This window comes from Amphibalanus amphitrite, unplaced genomic scaffold, assembly GCF_019059575.1.
Source record: "Amphibalanus amphitrite isolate SeventyFive unplaced genomic scaffold, NRLGWU_Aamphi_draft 000470F_arrow, whole genome shotgun sequence".
NCBI lineage: Eukaryota > Metazoa > Arthropoda > Thecostraca > Balanomorpha > Balanidae > Amphibalanus > Amphibalanus amphitrite.
The window spans coordinates 12,027-29,292 of NW_024881964.1; the positions used below are offsets into that span (position 1 = coordinate 12,027).

Below are 17,266 nucleotides of genomic sequence, written 5' to 3' on the forward strand. Positions count from 1 at the left end.
GCGTTCTGAAGCCTCTCTGATGACGGACACAAGCCGGGCCATCTTCATGCAGGACGGCGCTCCACCGCACACGGCCCAGAAAACACAGCAGTGGTGTCGCCAGCACCTGTCCGACATCTGGGAGCGTGGCGTATGGCCCGGTAACAGCCCCGATCTCAACCCGATCGAAAACCTCTGGGCCATCGTTCAGCAAGAGGTCGACAAGATGACACCGGCTACCAGCGCCGGCGAGCTAGCAGAGCAGCTCAAAAAGGCGTGGGGCCGGATCAAGCCCGATGTGCTGGAGAACCTGGTGGCAGGGATGCCCCAGCGTATGCGTGACTGTATCGCTATGAAGGGTGGCTACATCGGAAAATAAACTGAAAATGCAACCTTCTCTTTTTTCCAAATCAGAGGGGAAAACAAAGTGTCCGGATAATTCTGATACACCCTGTAGATTTTGGGTTCATCGTAATCAGGACGTTACGTACTATCCACTGACCAAGTTTGGTCTAAATCGTAGGGGCTCACCTGATTCCGAATCTTAGATTATAGATTAGGATTCACTTACATCTAACTTGACGACCGTCATCTCTGAAAGATAATTGCATTTGCGGATGTACAAAAAACACGATAACAGATCGAACGAAGCGAAGAAGCTGCGATTCCGCTCGTCGCCGGCTGCATATAGGGCTCTGGGGTGGCAGCGGCTCGGCGGCAGGTTCGTATCGGGTCGTCTGTCTCCGTCTCAGTCTCCAGCTGCGAGCACCGAGCCGTCGGCGCCGCTCACCAAAAATGGCATCATAGGCGCTTCCCGTCGGTACCTCATCTGCTCACGCTAGCGCACAAAATCTCGCAATGAACAGTCGTTCGTTCGCACTCACGCACAGACATACAAACGCACGCACTTGGTGACGTTTTCTGTCGTTCATCAACGCATTCTCCGCATCATACTTGAGCAAACTCTGCTCGACGAATCACGCAAACTCAGTCAGTCCGTTAGTCCACTTCAAACAACCACTCCATCGCTGTGAGACGGACAATAAAACGCGGCGATCGGCGAGCACCGTATTTGAGACACAGTTTGTCGGGTCCACACGCGGCCTCGGGCCGGGAAGTTCCTCTGCGCACAGTCAGTTCACACACGTCATACACTGATAGAGCTCCAGTTCAGATCACACGCGGTCCTCTGCCGCCCACGCCACTCGGTACGGGACGGCCCGGGGGCGCTCCGCCTCCCGCCGGCGTGTATTACCCACTGCCGACAGGAACGGCCGCCGACCGGCACAACAGACAATAGTCTCTCCCACCCGCACGCGTGATCACAAACACACATGATCCCGGTAACTTTCCGATAGCGACCATTCTCCACTTGATCAGGTATAGAGTTGTACGGCTGAGACCCGCACGCACATCAACAATACAAAATACACCATACAAAAACAGTCTGCATTCACTGGCGACGGCCGGTGCCGCCCGTTGGTATCACAGCGGCGCGAGGGGCGGCGCGCGGCCGCGGCCGACTGGTCAGGGCAGCAGCAGCTGCGGACAGCTGGCCAGCAGGCTGGCCAGGCCGGCCGGCGGCGGCTGCGGCTGCTGCGCCGACGGCTGCGGGTCACCAGCGGCCGCCCACGGGCCGTGCTCCCACGGGTCGGTCGCCATCAGGATCTGCAGACTGGAGGCGGCCGCAGACAGCATGCGTGGACACGGCTCACTGCCGGACAGGAGGGGAGGCCGGTCAGACAAGACACCCGCGGGGAACCGACAGAGGGGTACAGCTGGGACAGGCGGGCACAGAGAGGGTCTGGTCACACACGGAGACACCGGGGTCGCGGCCGAGGGACGCCCGGTCACACAGGCGACATACGAGAGCCGGTAGAGGGGCGCTCAGTCCAACACGGGACACCGGCAGAAGCGGAGCCCGGTTAGACACACCGGAGAACCGGCAGGGAACGGCTCTGACACAACCAAATCGATCAGCTCAGTTATCTAATCCGATCATCCCCTCCGTACCTGAGCGCCGGCTCTGCTCCGTATTTCCTCCGGTCGAACTGTGTAAGGCTCAGGAACTGACGGTGCCGCTCCGTCTTTTTCCAAAGGTAGTAGAAATTCACTATCTCGCCGACAGACCGCGTCGGCAGCTGAAAAAAATAAACACCCGTCATACACCCGTGCAGGAGACAAGCAAAGCATTGCTAAAAGGAAACGCGGGATGATGCTAATTTTGGGATGGACGACGAGCCTGGAATTTCCTTGAAACGGCAGACTCTTATCATTATTAAAAATCCCACTTTATCACCCCCATACAATCTGCGGTGTTCAGAGTACCCGCCCGCCGGTCGTGCACCCACCATTTGCCGTTGAATGGTGCCGAAGTCCTTCCCGTGCAGCCGCAGCGCCTGCTCAAACAGCGTGCACTCGTGGTCGGACCAGTGGTCGAGCCGGCCAGCCGGCCGCGGCGGGACGCTGCTGACGCGCCGCGCCGCCTCCTCCACGTCGTGGCCGCTCTCCTGTAGGTGGCGCAGGGCCTGCACGAGAGGACAGCGGTCAGTGGTGGGGCAATACAGAGCCGGGCACAGGGCCCGAGGACCGGGAAGGGGCTTAGTGGTAACGAAACAAAGAGTCCGTCGTGGGGCCTGCCACAGAGGACGCCAATCAGTGATTACTGATTAGGCAACAATGCCATCCTGGCAGGCAGGACGGACTGTCCGCTAGGACGGCGGTCAGTGATAACGCAGCAGATATAATGCCTCTGCGAAAACGTAATGAAATGTTAAAACATTAATAATCACGGACATCAACAGCGTAAGCAAATGATGTTAAAAGGCACAGACAATCTATAATACAAATAACAACACACCGATCACTTTAATGTAAACGTTCACCCCTTCACTGTCGTCAGTCAGCACCCCACCCCACGACTGGTTCTCCGTCCGGCGGGCGGCACGCACCTGTTCGTGGTCGGGCTGGCGTCGGGCCGGGCGGGGCGCCTCTGGTGGGGGCGCCGCCGACACCACGGCGGGCCGCAGTCGGCGCTGGTACCGCTCCACCTCGTGCTCCGGCAGCCGGCTCGGGTCCCAGATCAGCCGGTCGGGCCGCGAGCGGCGCCGGTGCGCGGCCGGTCGCAGCGCCGGCAGCTCGGCCTGGAACTCGGGACCCACGCTGGCCGTCTTCCGCCAGACTGTGTCGTCGGCGGGCTCGTCGGCGGCCGAGGCGAGACACGGCCGCTTGGCCGGCGGCTCGTCGTCACCGTTGTCGGGCGGGTCACACTCGCCGAGCAGCTCGCGGCCGATCAGCGCCTTGTCCAGCGTCAGGTCCTAAGGTGGCGGGCGCACAGTCAGAGCCGGGCCGCAAGAATCACTGCGCCACTCACAAGAAACAACCCTATACACGACAGGCAACACTACAAGAGAACGTGGTGAGCGCCCTTCTATCACAATTCAGTGCATGAAGTGATAAACTGATCGATGACAAAATAAATACCACCAAGTGGTGGCACCAGCCCTACCACAGCCACCTCTAATCAGCTGGATACTGCCCGTTAGCCCTCGCCCTCGCGCTCAACTCGATCCTGGGTAGCCTCGCCTCAATCCCCTGCCGCCCTCGTGCTGAGTGTATCCTGCCGTCCTCGTGCTGAGTATCCTCAGTTGGCGCCGTGCTCACCTGGTTGCTGAGTATCTCCTCGGAGGCGGAGCTGGACTGGGAGGCGTCGGCGTCATCTTCCAGCAGCGAGTGGGTCTCGCTGCCGCCACTGCAGAGGGCCAGCAGCCGCTCGATGGCCGGGTCCGAGTCCGACTCGGGCAGCGGAGGAGGCGGCGGAGGCGGCGGCGGCAGCTCACCGGCCTGCCCGGCTGGCGGCCACGGCTGCACGCGCGGGCACGGCGACAGCCGGCCGCAGCAGCCAACCGACGGCTGCAACACAGACGCCAACCGTCAGAGATACAGCACACCGACCACTGTCCCAAACTCATATTTTATTCAAATTAAAACTTGCCCATCCGCCAATGCGAGGCACCCGTCGCCGATCGGCATGCATTTAGTCCACAAAGTTCGTCGACCCCGGCTCTCAATGAAGATCTATGAACCGATCAAAATTTCATTGGCGTTCTTCCGGCGCGCCCCACGTGCCAACCGTGCACCCCAGCGAGTGGAAACCTAGAAAAGGCGCTGACTCGCTCTGTCATCTAGAGGGTGTGCAAATTTCAACCCCCTACGCCGTACCGTCTGCCCTGTATGCGTGACAAATTGAACCCACTACACGGATTGTATGTTAGGCAATTGGTAGTAGTGATATAAAGATCACAGATTAGTGTAGACAAATCATGCCCAGACATGTGCATGGATCTGAGCGATGGGTCTATGATCCCAGAGGATCTCGAAGCAAACTGCACGTTAGGACCTATGATTCCACCGGATCCGGCATGAAAAATTTAATATGGACCTATGATTTCATAGGATCTGACGAGCTGCCAAGAACATGGATCTATGATCTGAGTTGATGCCACCATGCACAACATTTTAAACAGGTTTCAAAGTGTTTCTTTGCTAAGTACTGCCACAAAACTATGAATTGGGACGTGCAATCACATAAAATCACTAAAACAGAACGTTTTGGAGTTGCAAGTATTGATTTTTGGGGATTCCTGTGTTGACAAAAAAAGTAAACGAGTATCTATGATCTCACCGGATCTCCCAAGCAAAATATTAGAATCGCATCCATGATCAATACGAATCTCTCGATAAATTAGTGATCCAGATCTATGATCCCATTGGATCCGAGATCAAGATCATTGGGATCCGATCCCAGAACCATTTTCTCAGATCCAGACACAATGCACATGTCTGCTCATGCCACTGCCTCTTGAAGTGCAATTGCCAATGAAAAGGAACATGCAGATGTTTTTTTTCACAAATGATCTGCAATACTTTAACCCGCGCCCCACTGGGGGTCCTGGATTTCCACACCCTACTGGGGGGGGGGGGGGGGGTGTTTGAGCACCCCCCTTCTAACTCCGCTCCTGGGCCACGTAGCGATACGCGGAAGGCGGCGTTCGAAAGAGCGCCAAAAATAATGACGAACATATTCTTGGTCAGGTTAAAGTTAGGTCACCAGAGGTCATTGAAGGCAAAATTTCGCCGATTTCCAGGTCGGATGTCTATAATTTCCAAGAAGCCAACGCATAACTCGGGGACCAATAGAGATACAGCGCTGCGGAAAAGCCCATTCGATAGCCCTATTAACGCCCTTTCTGGATAACTCTCTCAGATTTGATCTAACGTCAACGGTTTTGCCTGCAGGGGGCAAAATTGCCAAAATAACCGATTTCCTTCGGAAACAGTTTTTCTGCAATAACTTTTGACCCAAGCCTTGCACGAGGTTACTTTTACCGGCATTGTGTTCCTCTCGTCAAGACGCATCAAATGAACTTAACCTTGAAAGGTCAACTTGAAAATTTGACCTCAGGTCAAGGTCACGACCTAACCGAAAATGGCCATATTGCATATCAGCCGATCCGTATCGTTGAGCTGAACACATCTAATGCGTTTTCATCGCTCTAGCATGCCTCTATCAAAAGTTATTTGCGAAAAACTGTTACCTGAGACGTTACCATTTGTGACCTGAGATGACCTCAGGAGCCCCCGAGGTCATCTCAAGGGTAACGGACACCCTTTTCATGTTCAGCGTGTCTACGTTACTTGTTATTCAGTGTTTGGAAGTGTTAATAATAGCTTTCGTCCAAAAGCGGTGCATTTCAGTTTTCACCCATTGACTTATAAATGGGGAGGTCGCAAAATTGACCTGACCTTAGGTAATCGATATCAAAGTTCTGCGATAAGCATGCTATTGCTCTTCGCGATCGCTGAAAGTTTCAAAGCGATCGGGTCACTAGGTGTACGAGATGTGGCAGACATTGAAACTTTTATGAAGTGAGGCCACTTCAAGTGACCTGGTGACCTGACCTTTGCCTGAAATTTTCACAACATGTGTAGAATTGATGCATGATAAGGTGTGCTAAAAACTGTGGCGTTCAGATTCAGATTTTCAAAAGACATCATGGTGGTCAAAGCGCTTCAATCAGGTCCCAGAGGTCTCATGGCAAAGACATGCCATGAATCAAAATCATAACCCGCGCCCGGCTGGGGGTCCTGGATTTCCACGCCCTGCTGGGGGGGGGGGGGGGTGTTTGAACACCCCCCCCCTTCTAACTCGGCTCCTGGGCCACGTAGCGATACGCGGAAGGCGGCGTTCGAAAGAGCGTCAAAAATAATGAGGAAATCACTTCGGTCAATTTTTTGCTCAGGTCAAAGGTCAGGTCACCAGAGGTCATTGAAGGCAAAATTTCGCCGATTTCCAGGTCGAATGTCGAAAATTTCCAAGAAGCCAACGCATAACTCGAGAACCAAAAGAGCTACAGCGCCGCGGAAAAGCGCATTCGATAGCCCTTTTAACGCCCTTTCTGAATAATTTTCTTAGATTTGACCTAACGTCAACGGTTTTGCCTGCAGGGGGCAAAAACTGCAAAAATAGCCGATTTTTTCGGAAACATTTTTTCTGCAATAACTTTTGACCCAAGCCTTGTACGAGCTTACTTTTACCGGCATCGTGTTCCTCTCGTCAAGACGCATCGAATGAACTATAACTTGACCTTGAAAGGTCAACTTGAAAATTTGACCTCAGGTCAAGGTCATGACCTGACCGGAAAGGGTCATGTTGCATATCAGTCGATCCGTATCGTCGAGCTGAACACATCTAAGGCGTTTTCATCGCTCTAGCATGCCTCTATCAAAAGTTATTTGCGAAAAACTGTTAGATACCATTCGTGACCTAAGATGACCTCAGGGCATAAACAGGGGTCACGGACACCATTTTCATGTTCAGTGTGTCTAAACTACTTGTAATTCAGTGTTTGGGAGTGTTTATAATGTCTTTCGTCCAAAAAAGGCGCATTTCAATTTTCTCTAATTGACTTATAATGGGGAGGTCTCAAAATTGACCTGACCTTAGGTCAACGATATCAAAATTCTGAGATATACATTTTGTACATGTCATTGCTCTTAGCAATCGCTGAAAGTTTCAAAGCATTCGGTCACTCGGTGTAGCTATGACAGACATTGAAACTTTTTATGAGGTGAGGTCACTTCAAGTGACCTGGTCACCTGACCTTGAATGACCTTGGTCTGAAATTTTCACAACATGTGTAGAATTGATGTATGATAAGGTGTACCAAAAACGGCGGCGCTCCGCGCCGCCGTTTTTGAGATATTCGCGAAAAACCACAAGGGGGGGGGGTGTTCAAACACCCCCCCCAGCAGGGCGCGGGTTAAGAGGGACAAATCAAATGATATCAATATCATTCTACATGTTATGGGACACAAAGAGGATCGATATATCTTTCAGGATTGACATAACAGTGTGGCGCAAACGAAAATGCATGAGATGCCATTCTCTTAAATGGCAGCTCACCCTTTGATAGGTACCTTTAACTCCAGTTAGAAGTGACATCTATCTATATATGATGCATAAAAAAACCACTACCATATCCTGCTTGCAAAGCTACTTCATAAACTTTGTTTTTACTATAACTTTCAAGAAAATTCCAATTTAGGAGAATTTTCAAGCACTTAAGCAGCCTGTGACTTCCTCAAAACCTAGTCTGTGCAATACCAACAGCTGCAAAGCATGGCAATTTTGAAGAGATCTTGCGGTGTGGTATGTTAAGCAAGCATGCAGTGCAGTTCAGAATGGGCGTACTTTAGGGCATATCCAAAGCTGTAGTTTTGGGCAGACTGCCGAACTGATCTACTAGCAGAGCGTTGTCAAGAGCATGATGTACACACTCACAGCACATAACAGGGTTGACTAGGAAACAATTGACCTTTTACTTCGGTTCCCTATAAATCTAACCATGCTGTAGTAAAACAACCTTGGGTGCGTTCAGTGTCACATCTTAAGGATTTCCAGCATGGTCTGTCTGGGCTGTTGCAAATCTGTTGCCCTAGCTGATGCATTTTTTGACCATGTTACTTTACAATTTCCAGTCTGGCTTTATGCAAAACATGCTAAAACTTAAAAAAATGGGTAAGCATCTGCTTCTCAGCTTCTCAATATAGAGAATCAGTTGCATTGCGGAAACAGAAGCTCACGCTAACTAATGACACACAGTTCAAGAAAAAAAGCAAACAAATTAACCCTCGCCGGCACAGGGGGGGGGGGTTGATGCAACCCCCCCCTAAGGTTTTTCGCGAATAACTCGCGTAAAAAGCGGCCGATCGCGACGAAACTTTCAGGACCCTCGCATTGATCAATTTTACACCTACCCTGAAAATTTCATGACCCTGACCCCAATGACCTTTGACCTGTGACCTCTTTTCTGTGACCATGTTTGGCCGAAATCGCGGTTCGGCGCATGTCGGCTCGCATTAGCCGCGCGTTTGCAAGCTTTTCGTGGTTTCAAACGTTCAAACATGTGATTTGATGTTGCTCCCATGCATTAGGGTGGGTGTCAAGGTCACCTGAAGGTCAGGTCAGGTCATTGACCTTTGGTGACCTCGGGTGACCTCGGTTCACTTTTTCGAGTTTTACATGTTTCTAGGCTAGTTTTTGGAGCTGAATTCGAATTTAGCAACCATTTGAACATTTACGAAGTAGTTTTGGTGCCTTCGTTACATGTTACGAAGCTGTCCGAGGCGGTTGACACGCATTACGAATACCCGTCACAACCCCTACCGGTTGACCTGACCTGACCTGACCCGACCTGGTCTAAATGCTTAAAGACATCATCTATAATAAAAACTAACACGATATTCGTGATCAGCACCCCGGAAAACCACATAGCAGCCACACTTTACGACTTTCTAACAGGTCCCGATTTTCCCGGTTTTCGGGTCATTGACCTGACCTGGAAGGTCACCCGATGACCTAGGACCTTAAAATTTGGGTATCATCGGCTTCCTCTCGTGACGGGCAACACGCTCGTTTTTTCCGCGAAGCTCTAGCTCGATCAGGGGCCAAACGCGAGGGGGGGGGTCGTACCAACCCCCCCCCCCCCTTGTGCCGTCGAAGGACTCAAAATGGCCTGTGCCGGCGAGGGTTAAGAATAAACAACTGACTGTGGCAGTCAAAGACCAAGCTAAAAACAAGTGGAGCACAGCTGCAATTATAAATGAGATAATATTACTGAGAAAAAAAAAAAACATGAGGATTGTTTCAAGACCTTTTATCAGTGGGCTGCTAGTTTTACTATAGACTGAGCTTTTTGCTTGTATTTTTAGGCCTGGCAGCATGCTGATTCAGCATGCTGCCACTTTGCTGATAAACAATGGCAACCAAGCATGGCCCAAATGTGAAGTGTCTCAGCTTGATCAAGGACAAATCTTTGTATGACCATTTTCAACCAGGATGAATGGACTGAGCATAACATAACCAAACATACCCTAACATAACACATTGTAGCCTCATTTATACACAGAGCAGATGTTCAAAGAAAAGTTTGATGGAAAAGATTAAAAGAGAGAATATTTACCCTATTAATATATGTTCTATTATCACTATTTCACCTGCTATAAGTAGTTAGTTAATTGGGGTTTTAGGGTCAGTTGGTGACCTACCAGGGAAATAAGCTAAAATTAGAGCACTCTTTTCAATGATCCTGCTCCATGTTAAATAAATACCCCTAAAAGTGTGATCTTTTATTGGCCCACACACAGCAAGGCAACACTTCTCTGACCAGTGAATGAATTATCTTCATCAAATATTATCATACACTACTGACACTAGCAGAGGTGGAGATCTTGGGGGGGGGGGGGTCAGGACCCCCCTGAAAACAAACTAATGCTATGTAAGTCAGTGGTACTGCATCTAGCCCGCCTCCATCTGCCTGGCCTGAGGGTGTTCACGGGCACCGCACACTGCTGCGTGCGGTGTGTGCGGTGCGTCCAGCAGGCGTGGGGGTAGGGGATGGGTAGGCGGCTCTGACGTCACGGCTGCGTGCGGTGGACGGTCCGCTGTGGCCAGTCCCGACCGGCCACAGCGATCGCTGTGTGCGGTGACGGAAGGCTGACGTAGGGACGAAGTGGGCGGAGCTTCAAGGCTGTGTGCGGTCCGACCGCACACAGGGCCCGTGAACAGCGCTCTGGACCCCCGGACATTTTGACGGATCTCCACCCCTGTACACTAGTAAAAATAAAATCAAAACTTTCCCAAGTGTCAGTCAGTAGGACTTTCCCAAGTCAGTCCTAAAAGTCAGCTAAAGATTGTTTCAGAGAATAGGCTGATTTTATATAGATATGTATATGGAAAAATTATTCATCATGGTAAGTTTATTTGTATTGTCTTGTTGATTTACACATCCTCATAGCTTGGAGTCATATTTCAGTACCTATGTTCTACAGGTAGTTGAGCATTATTTCAGGAGCAATCTTTCCTTGTTCACTTGTCCATCAGTCATGACATTTTCAGAATGGAACAATTAGTTTTCAGGCAATGTGGTTTTCATGGGAAGGGTACCAAAAACAGCACTATTTTTTAATCTGTTACACACGACCCTATGGGAGGCGGTGCTGACACAGGAACATAAAATAGAGCACTCCAATTTTAGCTTATTTCCCTGGTAAGTTACCACCTGGGGTGCGCCGACTACCATCTACCAAAGCAATTTTGTGTCCATGACCCTAAGTAGATGAACAAAAATGTGAAAATCAAATTAAAATATCATTTACATACTACCATAGCTGGGGAGACATCAAGAATATGGGATACAAACGACCAAAACGGCTTGACATTCGGGAAAAATCCACGAGAACGCAACATTTCCAAGGCAAAGAACAACTGTAGAAGAGACAATTCAGTAGGCGGAACTATGGTCAAGCGTACCCATTTTCGGGAACGCATTTTCGTTCCCATGTTTGGGAACGATAAACCCAAATATGGGAACGCCATGTAGGCATTATTTAAAACAAGAAAAAGAACTGTTAAATGACGTCCAAAAAATATAAAACGATCGTGAACCACCTGATAGTTGTCTCAATATTGATGGGAAAGAGTTTGATATTGTAAGGCCCATCGTAGTTTCAAATCGTTCCCCTATTTCTAAAGCAGTCCATCACCCGGGCCGCGAGCCCAAATTTGGGAACGCTCTCGTACACTGGCGCTGCAAGCGTTCCTTATTATGGGAACGGCGTACCCAAAATTGGGAACGATTTCACCGACGCCTTTCAGGGGCTCTTTTCATTAACAAGCATCACGTCCAACGCCGCAAATTATTGTTAACGCAACAATCATCAGATGACCTTTCCGGCAAGACCGTTGCATGTTTCGCCCGGTCTTCTGCGCTTTTATTCCCGTCGATCTCGCAGCGGGCACGCCCCCCTCTGCAGGATTACGTAATCCACAACGCTCAGCGATGTTCAACAAGGTCTTCCATACCTATATCCACCGTCCGCGCCGAGGGTGGAGACATGTCAAGCACCTGTCTGCTAATCACCGAGAGTTGACGAGCACAAGAAGTATCCAAAAATGGGAACGCTGAATATGTTACACCCTCAAAACACCTAGTCCCAATGAAAATCTAGTTTTTTCCTTTCTTAATGAGTGTAAGTGGCAAAAGGCCTGGTAGGATGGGCACGAGGTATGATCGAAATCAGCATAAAAATTATAAATAAGCCACACAGAGCGACCTATATCAGAGAAATTCCCCCCAAACGATCATGCTTAGAAACGCCGAAGACAAAAACCACGCTCATGACGCTGCTTATAAAACAACGCTAAACAGCTAGCATCCAAATAAAATATGTCTTTCAGGGCTGATAAAATACAGCTGAATGATTTTAAACCACTGAAACTGAGTTTACAACAGTAGTTCGGTAAAATCACTGACGTTCCACGCGGTCGATCGCCCCGACACCAAAAGTCAACAATATTACCTCGGGACTGTCCGCGTGTTCGCTTGCATATGTCAGCATCTGGTGTCGCTAGAATGAAATTTCATAACCAGGCGAAAATTATTATACTTGACCTCAAAATGTAAAAAATGCTTCATTTTCCTTAAAATTGCATGTTAAATGTCGTATAACCCATATTTCCACCATTCTGTCATTTTTAAAAAATCATTAAAAATATCATTCCACGGTCAATTTCCTTGTTCCACGGTCAGATTAAAGATAACTTTATGGAGATTTAGTAGATACTTAAATCAGCGTGCACTTTTTTGAGACGTGATGCACTTTTGAGTTTTAGTGGGCGAACGGCCGAAAAATTGCCTTCCGTTCTCATAAATGGGAACGCCCGTTCCCATATTTGGGAACTCCGTTCCCAAAAATGGGAACGTTCCTATATTTGGGTACTCATGACCATAGTTCCGCCTACTGAATTACGGCGCAAAAATGTTGGACATAAATAACACTGATATGCCGCACGATCATTCACAGAAGTAATATCAATATACGCGCCGAAATTCATTATACGAAAATACGACATGTTTGACCAGAAATTGAACTGGAAAAATGTAAAATAAGCCAGAAAATGTACTCACGTCCGCCATCTTGGCGAGTTTCCGATGAGCAGCATCAATGGGTAGGCATGGGGTAGGCGCTTACGTAATCCCCATATGGAAGCACTGTACAGATATTTGTCAGCTGGTGCGATGGCAAGAATGGCTTTTATCCCCAAGTTTGAGAGCTTTTCCTCACATTATGTGCAAAAACATTTATTTCGACTTTTTGGAAATTTTTGAATGACTTTATAATCAAACAATTTTTCAAAATTGATCATCGACAATCCAAAACTTTAAAATATTGCTGCCAAAGCCTTCAACTACTAAATTGTTTTACTCCTTTCTCAAACATCCAGAAAGCAAAAAACCTATAGTTTGTATGAATGAATTTGTATTTGCTCCTTTGCACACTGACGAGCAATAGCAAATACAAACTCATGGCAATTTTAGGCAAAAAAAGCTTAAAGGAAATAGTTCACATTTCAACATGGGTTTTTAACTGGAATAGCAGTTCCGTAGCTTGGGCTGAGACGAGCATAAATCAGGAGCTTTTACAGCCCAACGATCACCCTAGGCAAAGATATTCTATTTCTCGTCCCGAAAAAGGTGCCTTGCGTCGAGGTTGTGTGCCTTGCATATATTTGCATCCAGTATGAAACGAGCATGGGTCCCGAAAATTCTTCAGAAACGCTCCAGTAACAAAAGAAAATTATTCAGAAAATTCTTCAGAGGCGCTCCAGTAACAAAAGCATGAGCAGATCGCCCAAATGCCGGTGGCCGCGATAATTTCTCTAGCTTCTGAAGAATTTTCGGGACCCATGCTCTTTTCATACTGGATCGCGTGTGCCTTACAGAAACTGAAAAGTTCTTCCTATATCAAAAATATAGAAAATAATATTTTGTTATAAAAAGGTTTTATTTTTTTGCTGATCATTTTGAACATAAAAAATCATAAATCCATTGCAAAAAATATAATTTCGTGAAAGTGAACTATTTCCTTTAAAAGTTATACTACACTAGGTATGTGTACACTGTTAGTCTTCCTCGTGTCCCAGTCGATATGGTGCCCGACCAGAGTAGTAAAGTAATCTTGCCGACCATGGTTACAGCTTGGGCAGTGGACACTACACTTACAGCCTCAGACCTCAAGGGTGAGTGACCATTTGGGCGGCGGGGAAGGCTGTCCGCATCATTCCCGTCCCAAAGGGACAGTCTCTGGCTCTGCCACGGCGGCATGTTGCTGTTGGTCCACAAACTCCAGTATCTACACCTTACTATAATACGGTCTAGGTCTACCATGCATAAAACACGTCAGAGCATATTTTAAGGCACTTACTGCGTCCCATTTTGGGACGCAGCCCCCTCGCCTTGGGACGCAGCCCCTGCTGATTTGACCCACTGCGTCCCTGCCCTGTCCGGTTCCCTGACATGTGCTCTGCTGTCTGCCCTGACCTGTACCCGGCCTTCCCTTTAAAATGTCCTGTGCCATGCCTTGCAACCTGCCGTGTCCTACTTTCTCGGCCCTCCTCAGTGCCCTACTCTGTTCCTTGCTCTGTGCCCTTAGTCGTAGCACGTGCCCTCTGCTCAACTTTGGGATCCGCAGTAAAAATTTGTTAAAATATGCCCTGAAACGCGTCTTTGGCTTTAAGTGATTGATCTTACTTTTCGTGCATCATGACATCTACATATATGGAATATGGATCACGATTACCTAAGTAGTGTCAACACTAACAGGTTCGGCCGCAACAGCAGGCATCTGAAGTTTCGGTAATTGTAACTGGCTATGTAGGTAGGTAGGTACTCAGCACTGTGTGCACTGTGCATCTGTGAGAAGTATCCTATCATCGCATAGCTCTGCAACGGCCTATTCAGACCGAAGAGTTTGCTCCGGACAACACGAAACAAACAAAAGCTTTGTGACGAGCCTAGGTAGAGATGCAGCTGGAGGGTGCGCATTGTTTGACATGAGTTGTGATACAAACAATCTGCACAAAGAGTGGGGGTCTTGGTGGTCGCGAAAGTGCGGTGTTTGGTGCTGCGACTATGATATTTGCAGTGTGCTGTCCAGGAACGTGCAGGGGCACCGTCCGGTCCTCAGCACCAGCACCCCTGGCGGCCGAATAGGGCGCCTCTGCCGGGCAGTCACGTAACCAATCACAAGTGACTGTCTCATAGCATTGTTGCAGACTGCAGTCCAGGCTTATTGTGAGAATGATACCCTATGAGCTCCAGGAGGGTTGTTTGCGCTTATATTTGCGTTTTCTTTCGATTCGACGCCGAGTATCCCCACTGCATTACCCACACCCTCGGCTAGTGCCCGGGGTTCGTAAAGCGAATGCTGTTCAGATGTGACCGCATAAGTCTGACAGGGCCGCTGAAGACCATAATTATTCTGTTTTAGACTCAGGCCACGGACTGCCATTATTTCAGTAGGAGAGACGTGTTTGTGCTCCTGCGCGCCGCCCCGGCGTGGCGCGGAAGCCGGCGGAGGACGGCGGCCCGCGACCCTCGGTCACCCTCCTCGGTGAACGCTCTCTGTCGACCTTGTCGGTCGCGGGGTCAGAGGTCAGCCGTCACCGCTGACCCGCGGGCGGTGCGTAGACGCCGCGGAGCCCGCCCCGCCCCCGCACACTGCCGGCGGAGTGTGGAGTCACTGATCTGAAACGGCAGCACATAAATAGCGGGCAACACAGCCGCGCACACAGAAGCGTGTATGCGTTAATACTTTGCTCAAGTGTCGGAGATACGTGCTTAGGCTACATCTTAGATACTGAGGCTGAGAAGTTAGAGTGGGCACTTTACCCCACCCTACCCTATTTTGAATTTTACTTCACGTTGATTCGCCTCATTCACTCATGACATTCCATTGCTCTATCCCCAGCTAGCCATTCAAAATGGGACCCATATGGACTTGAAGTGGGGTACATACGAACAGACCAGACAGTGAAGCGTTTACACAACTATGTGGTTTGCTACCTGTAAGTGATCTCTCTGATGACCCCAAGCTGACCTCTGTGACCTGACGTGTAACAGATGACCTCCGTGACCTCCAATAGAGCTCACTGATGACTCCAAGCTGACCTCTGTGACCTGACGTGTCCCAGCTGACCTCAATTTGAGCTCTGAGATTACCCCAAACTGACCTCTGTGACTTGACGTGTCCCATAAGACCTCTGTGACCTATAAGTGACCTCTCTGATGACCCCAAGCTGACGTCTGTGACCTGACGTGTCCCAGATGACCCCCTGACTTCCAATTGAGCTCTGTGATGACCCAAAGCTGACCTCTGTGACCTGACGTGTTCCAGATGACCCCCATGACCTCCAACAGTGCTCTGGATGATCCCCAAGTTGACCCCTGTGACTTGACATGTCCCAGATGACCTCCGTGACCTCCAATTGAGCTCTTTGATGACTCCAAGCTGACCTCTGTGACCTGACGTGTCCCAGATGACCCCAATTGAGCTCTGTGATGACCCAAAGTTGACCTATGTGACCTGACGTGTCCCCAAGCTGCCCTCTGTGACCTGACGTGTTTCAGATTACTTCCGTGATCACCAATTGAGCTCTGTGATGACCCCAAGTTGACCTCTGTGACCTGACGTATCCCAGATGACCTCTGTGATGACCCGAAGTGGACCTCTGTGACCTGAAGTGTCCCAGATGACCTCTGTAACTTCTAATTGTGACCTCCAACTCCAACTCTCCTACCTCTCTGTGACCTCAAACTCTCTGAACTTATTTCTTCTCACGCATCGCTTCTAGATGCCCTATAGTCACGAATCTCCTGTGATCGATCCCAAATTTCATGGCAAATCACGCGAGCGTTAACCTTCCAGGCGGTGGGGGGGGGGGGGCATTTCCCCCCCATTTAGTTTTTTCGATATATCTCGAGAACCGCTGCGCCGATCGTCACCAAACTTTCAGTACCCTCCCGGGAGTAGCTAGCGCACATGGTGACCAATTTTTTTTGCAAAGGTTTTGATAGGTTGGCCGCTAATGACGTCAGAGTGACGTCATTTTTGCCATTTTCGACCCCAAAAAAAGGTTTCGCGGGAAGAGCTCTCAGGCCTACAGCTTTAGAGATACAGAAAAATGTTTCCAACATAAAAGGTGTGGAATCAAGAGGGCTACAAAACAACTGCTATTTCGGTTTTTCGAATTTTTGGGATTTTGACCCCCAAAAATAAAAAATAGATTTTTTGAATATAATAGCCGAAAAATCCAAAACGTTTTTTTGAATTTCGAAAAAACCGGAATATATGTGATAGTCCCTACCGCCTTCTATCTACATACCAAATTTGAGATCAATGCCTCTTTTTTTGACCAAGTTATAGAAAAAAACTGTTTAAAATTGATGACGTCAAATTTTCAAACTTAATTTATAGCAATTCTAGACCTCGTAGCGCAAAACAAAGACAACCATTAGACTCCCCGTGACGAGCTGCATCGTTAATCGATACCCATTTTATGCAAACATATTAACTTTGAAATTTGACCTTTTTTGGCCTGACCTTGACCTGACCTCCACCAGAAAGTGACCTAAACCGTGCCTGATGGTCTTATAACCAATAGTCCAATACCATTGAGTTGGAAATGAAAAACTGGCCATAAAACAGCATCGCACAACCTTAGTAAAGTTGGGTTCATGTGGTGACCCTTGGTGACCTTTGGTGACCTGACCTGTGACCTGACCTGGTATGACCAGTGACCTCTAAAAGCAACATATGTACTAGACAACTGACGCCCTATCGCTGATTTTCGACAAAATGCGTTTTACTCGGTGTTATAGCGCTT

The 17,266-nt window shown here is 48.9% G+C and overlaps 1 protein-coding gene across 1 annotated transcript; it reads right to left on the reverse strand.

Moving 5' to 3' along the window:
• Positions 1 to 572: 572 nt before the first annotated feature.
• On the reverse strand, positions 573 to 12,586 carry LOC122392124 (mesoderm induction early response protein 2-like). The gene is made up of 6 exons (XM_043386682.1): positions 12,510 to 12,586; positions 3,643 to 3,891; positions 2,931 to 3,296; positions 2,331 to 2,507; positions 1,993 to 2,120; positions 573 to 1,693 (listed from the first exon to the last, which is right to left on the reverse strand). Exons 1-6 carry the CDS (start codon positions 12,516 to 12,518, stop codon positions 1,507 to 1,509), a joined length of 1,116 nt encoding a protein of 371 aa, XP_043242617.1. The 5' UTR covers positions 12,519 to 12,586; the 3' UTR covers positions 573 to 1,506.
• Between the last annotated feature and the right edge of the window lie 4,680 nt (positions 12,587 to 17,266).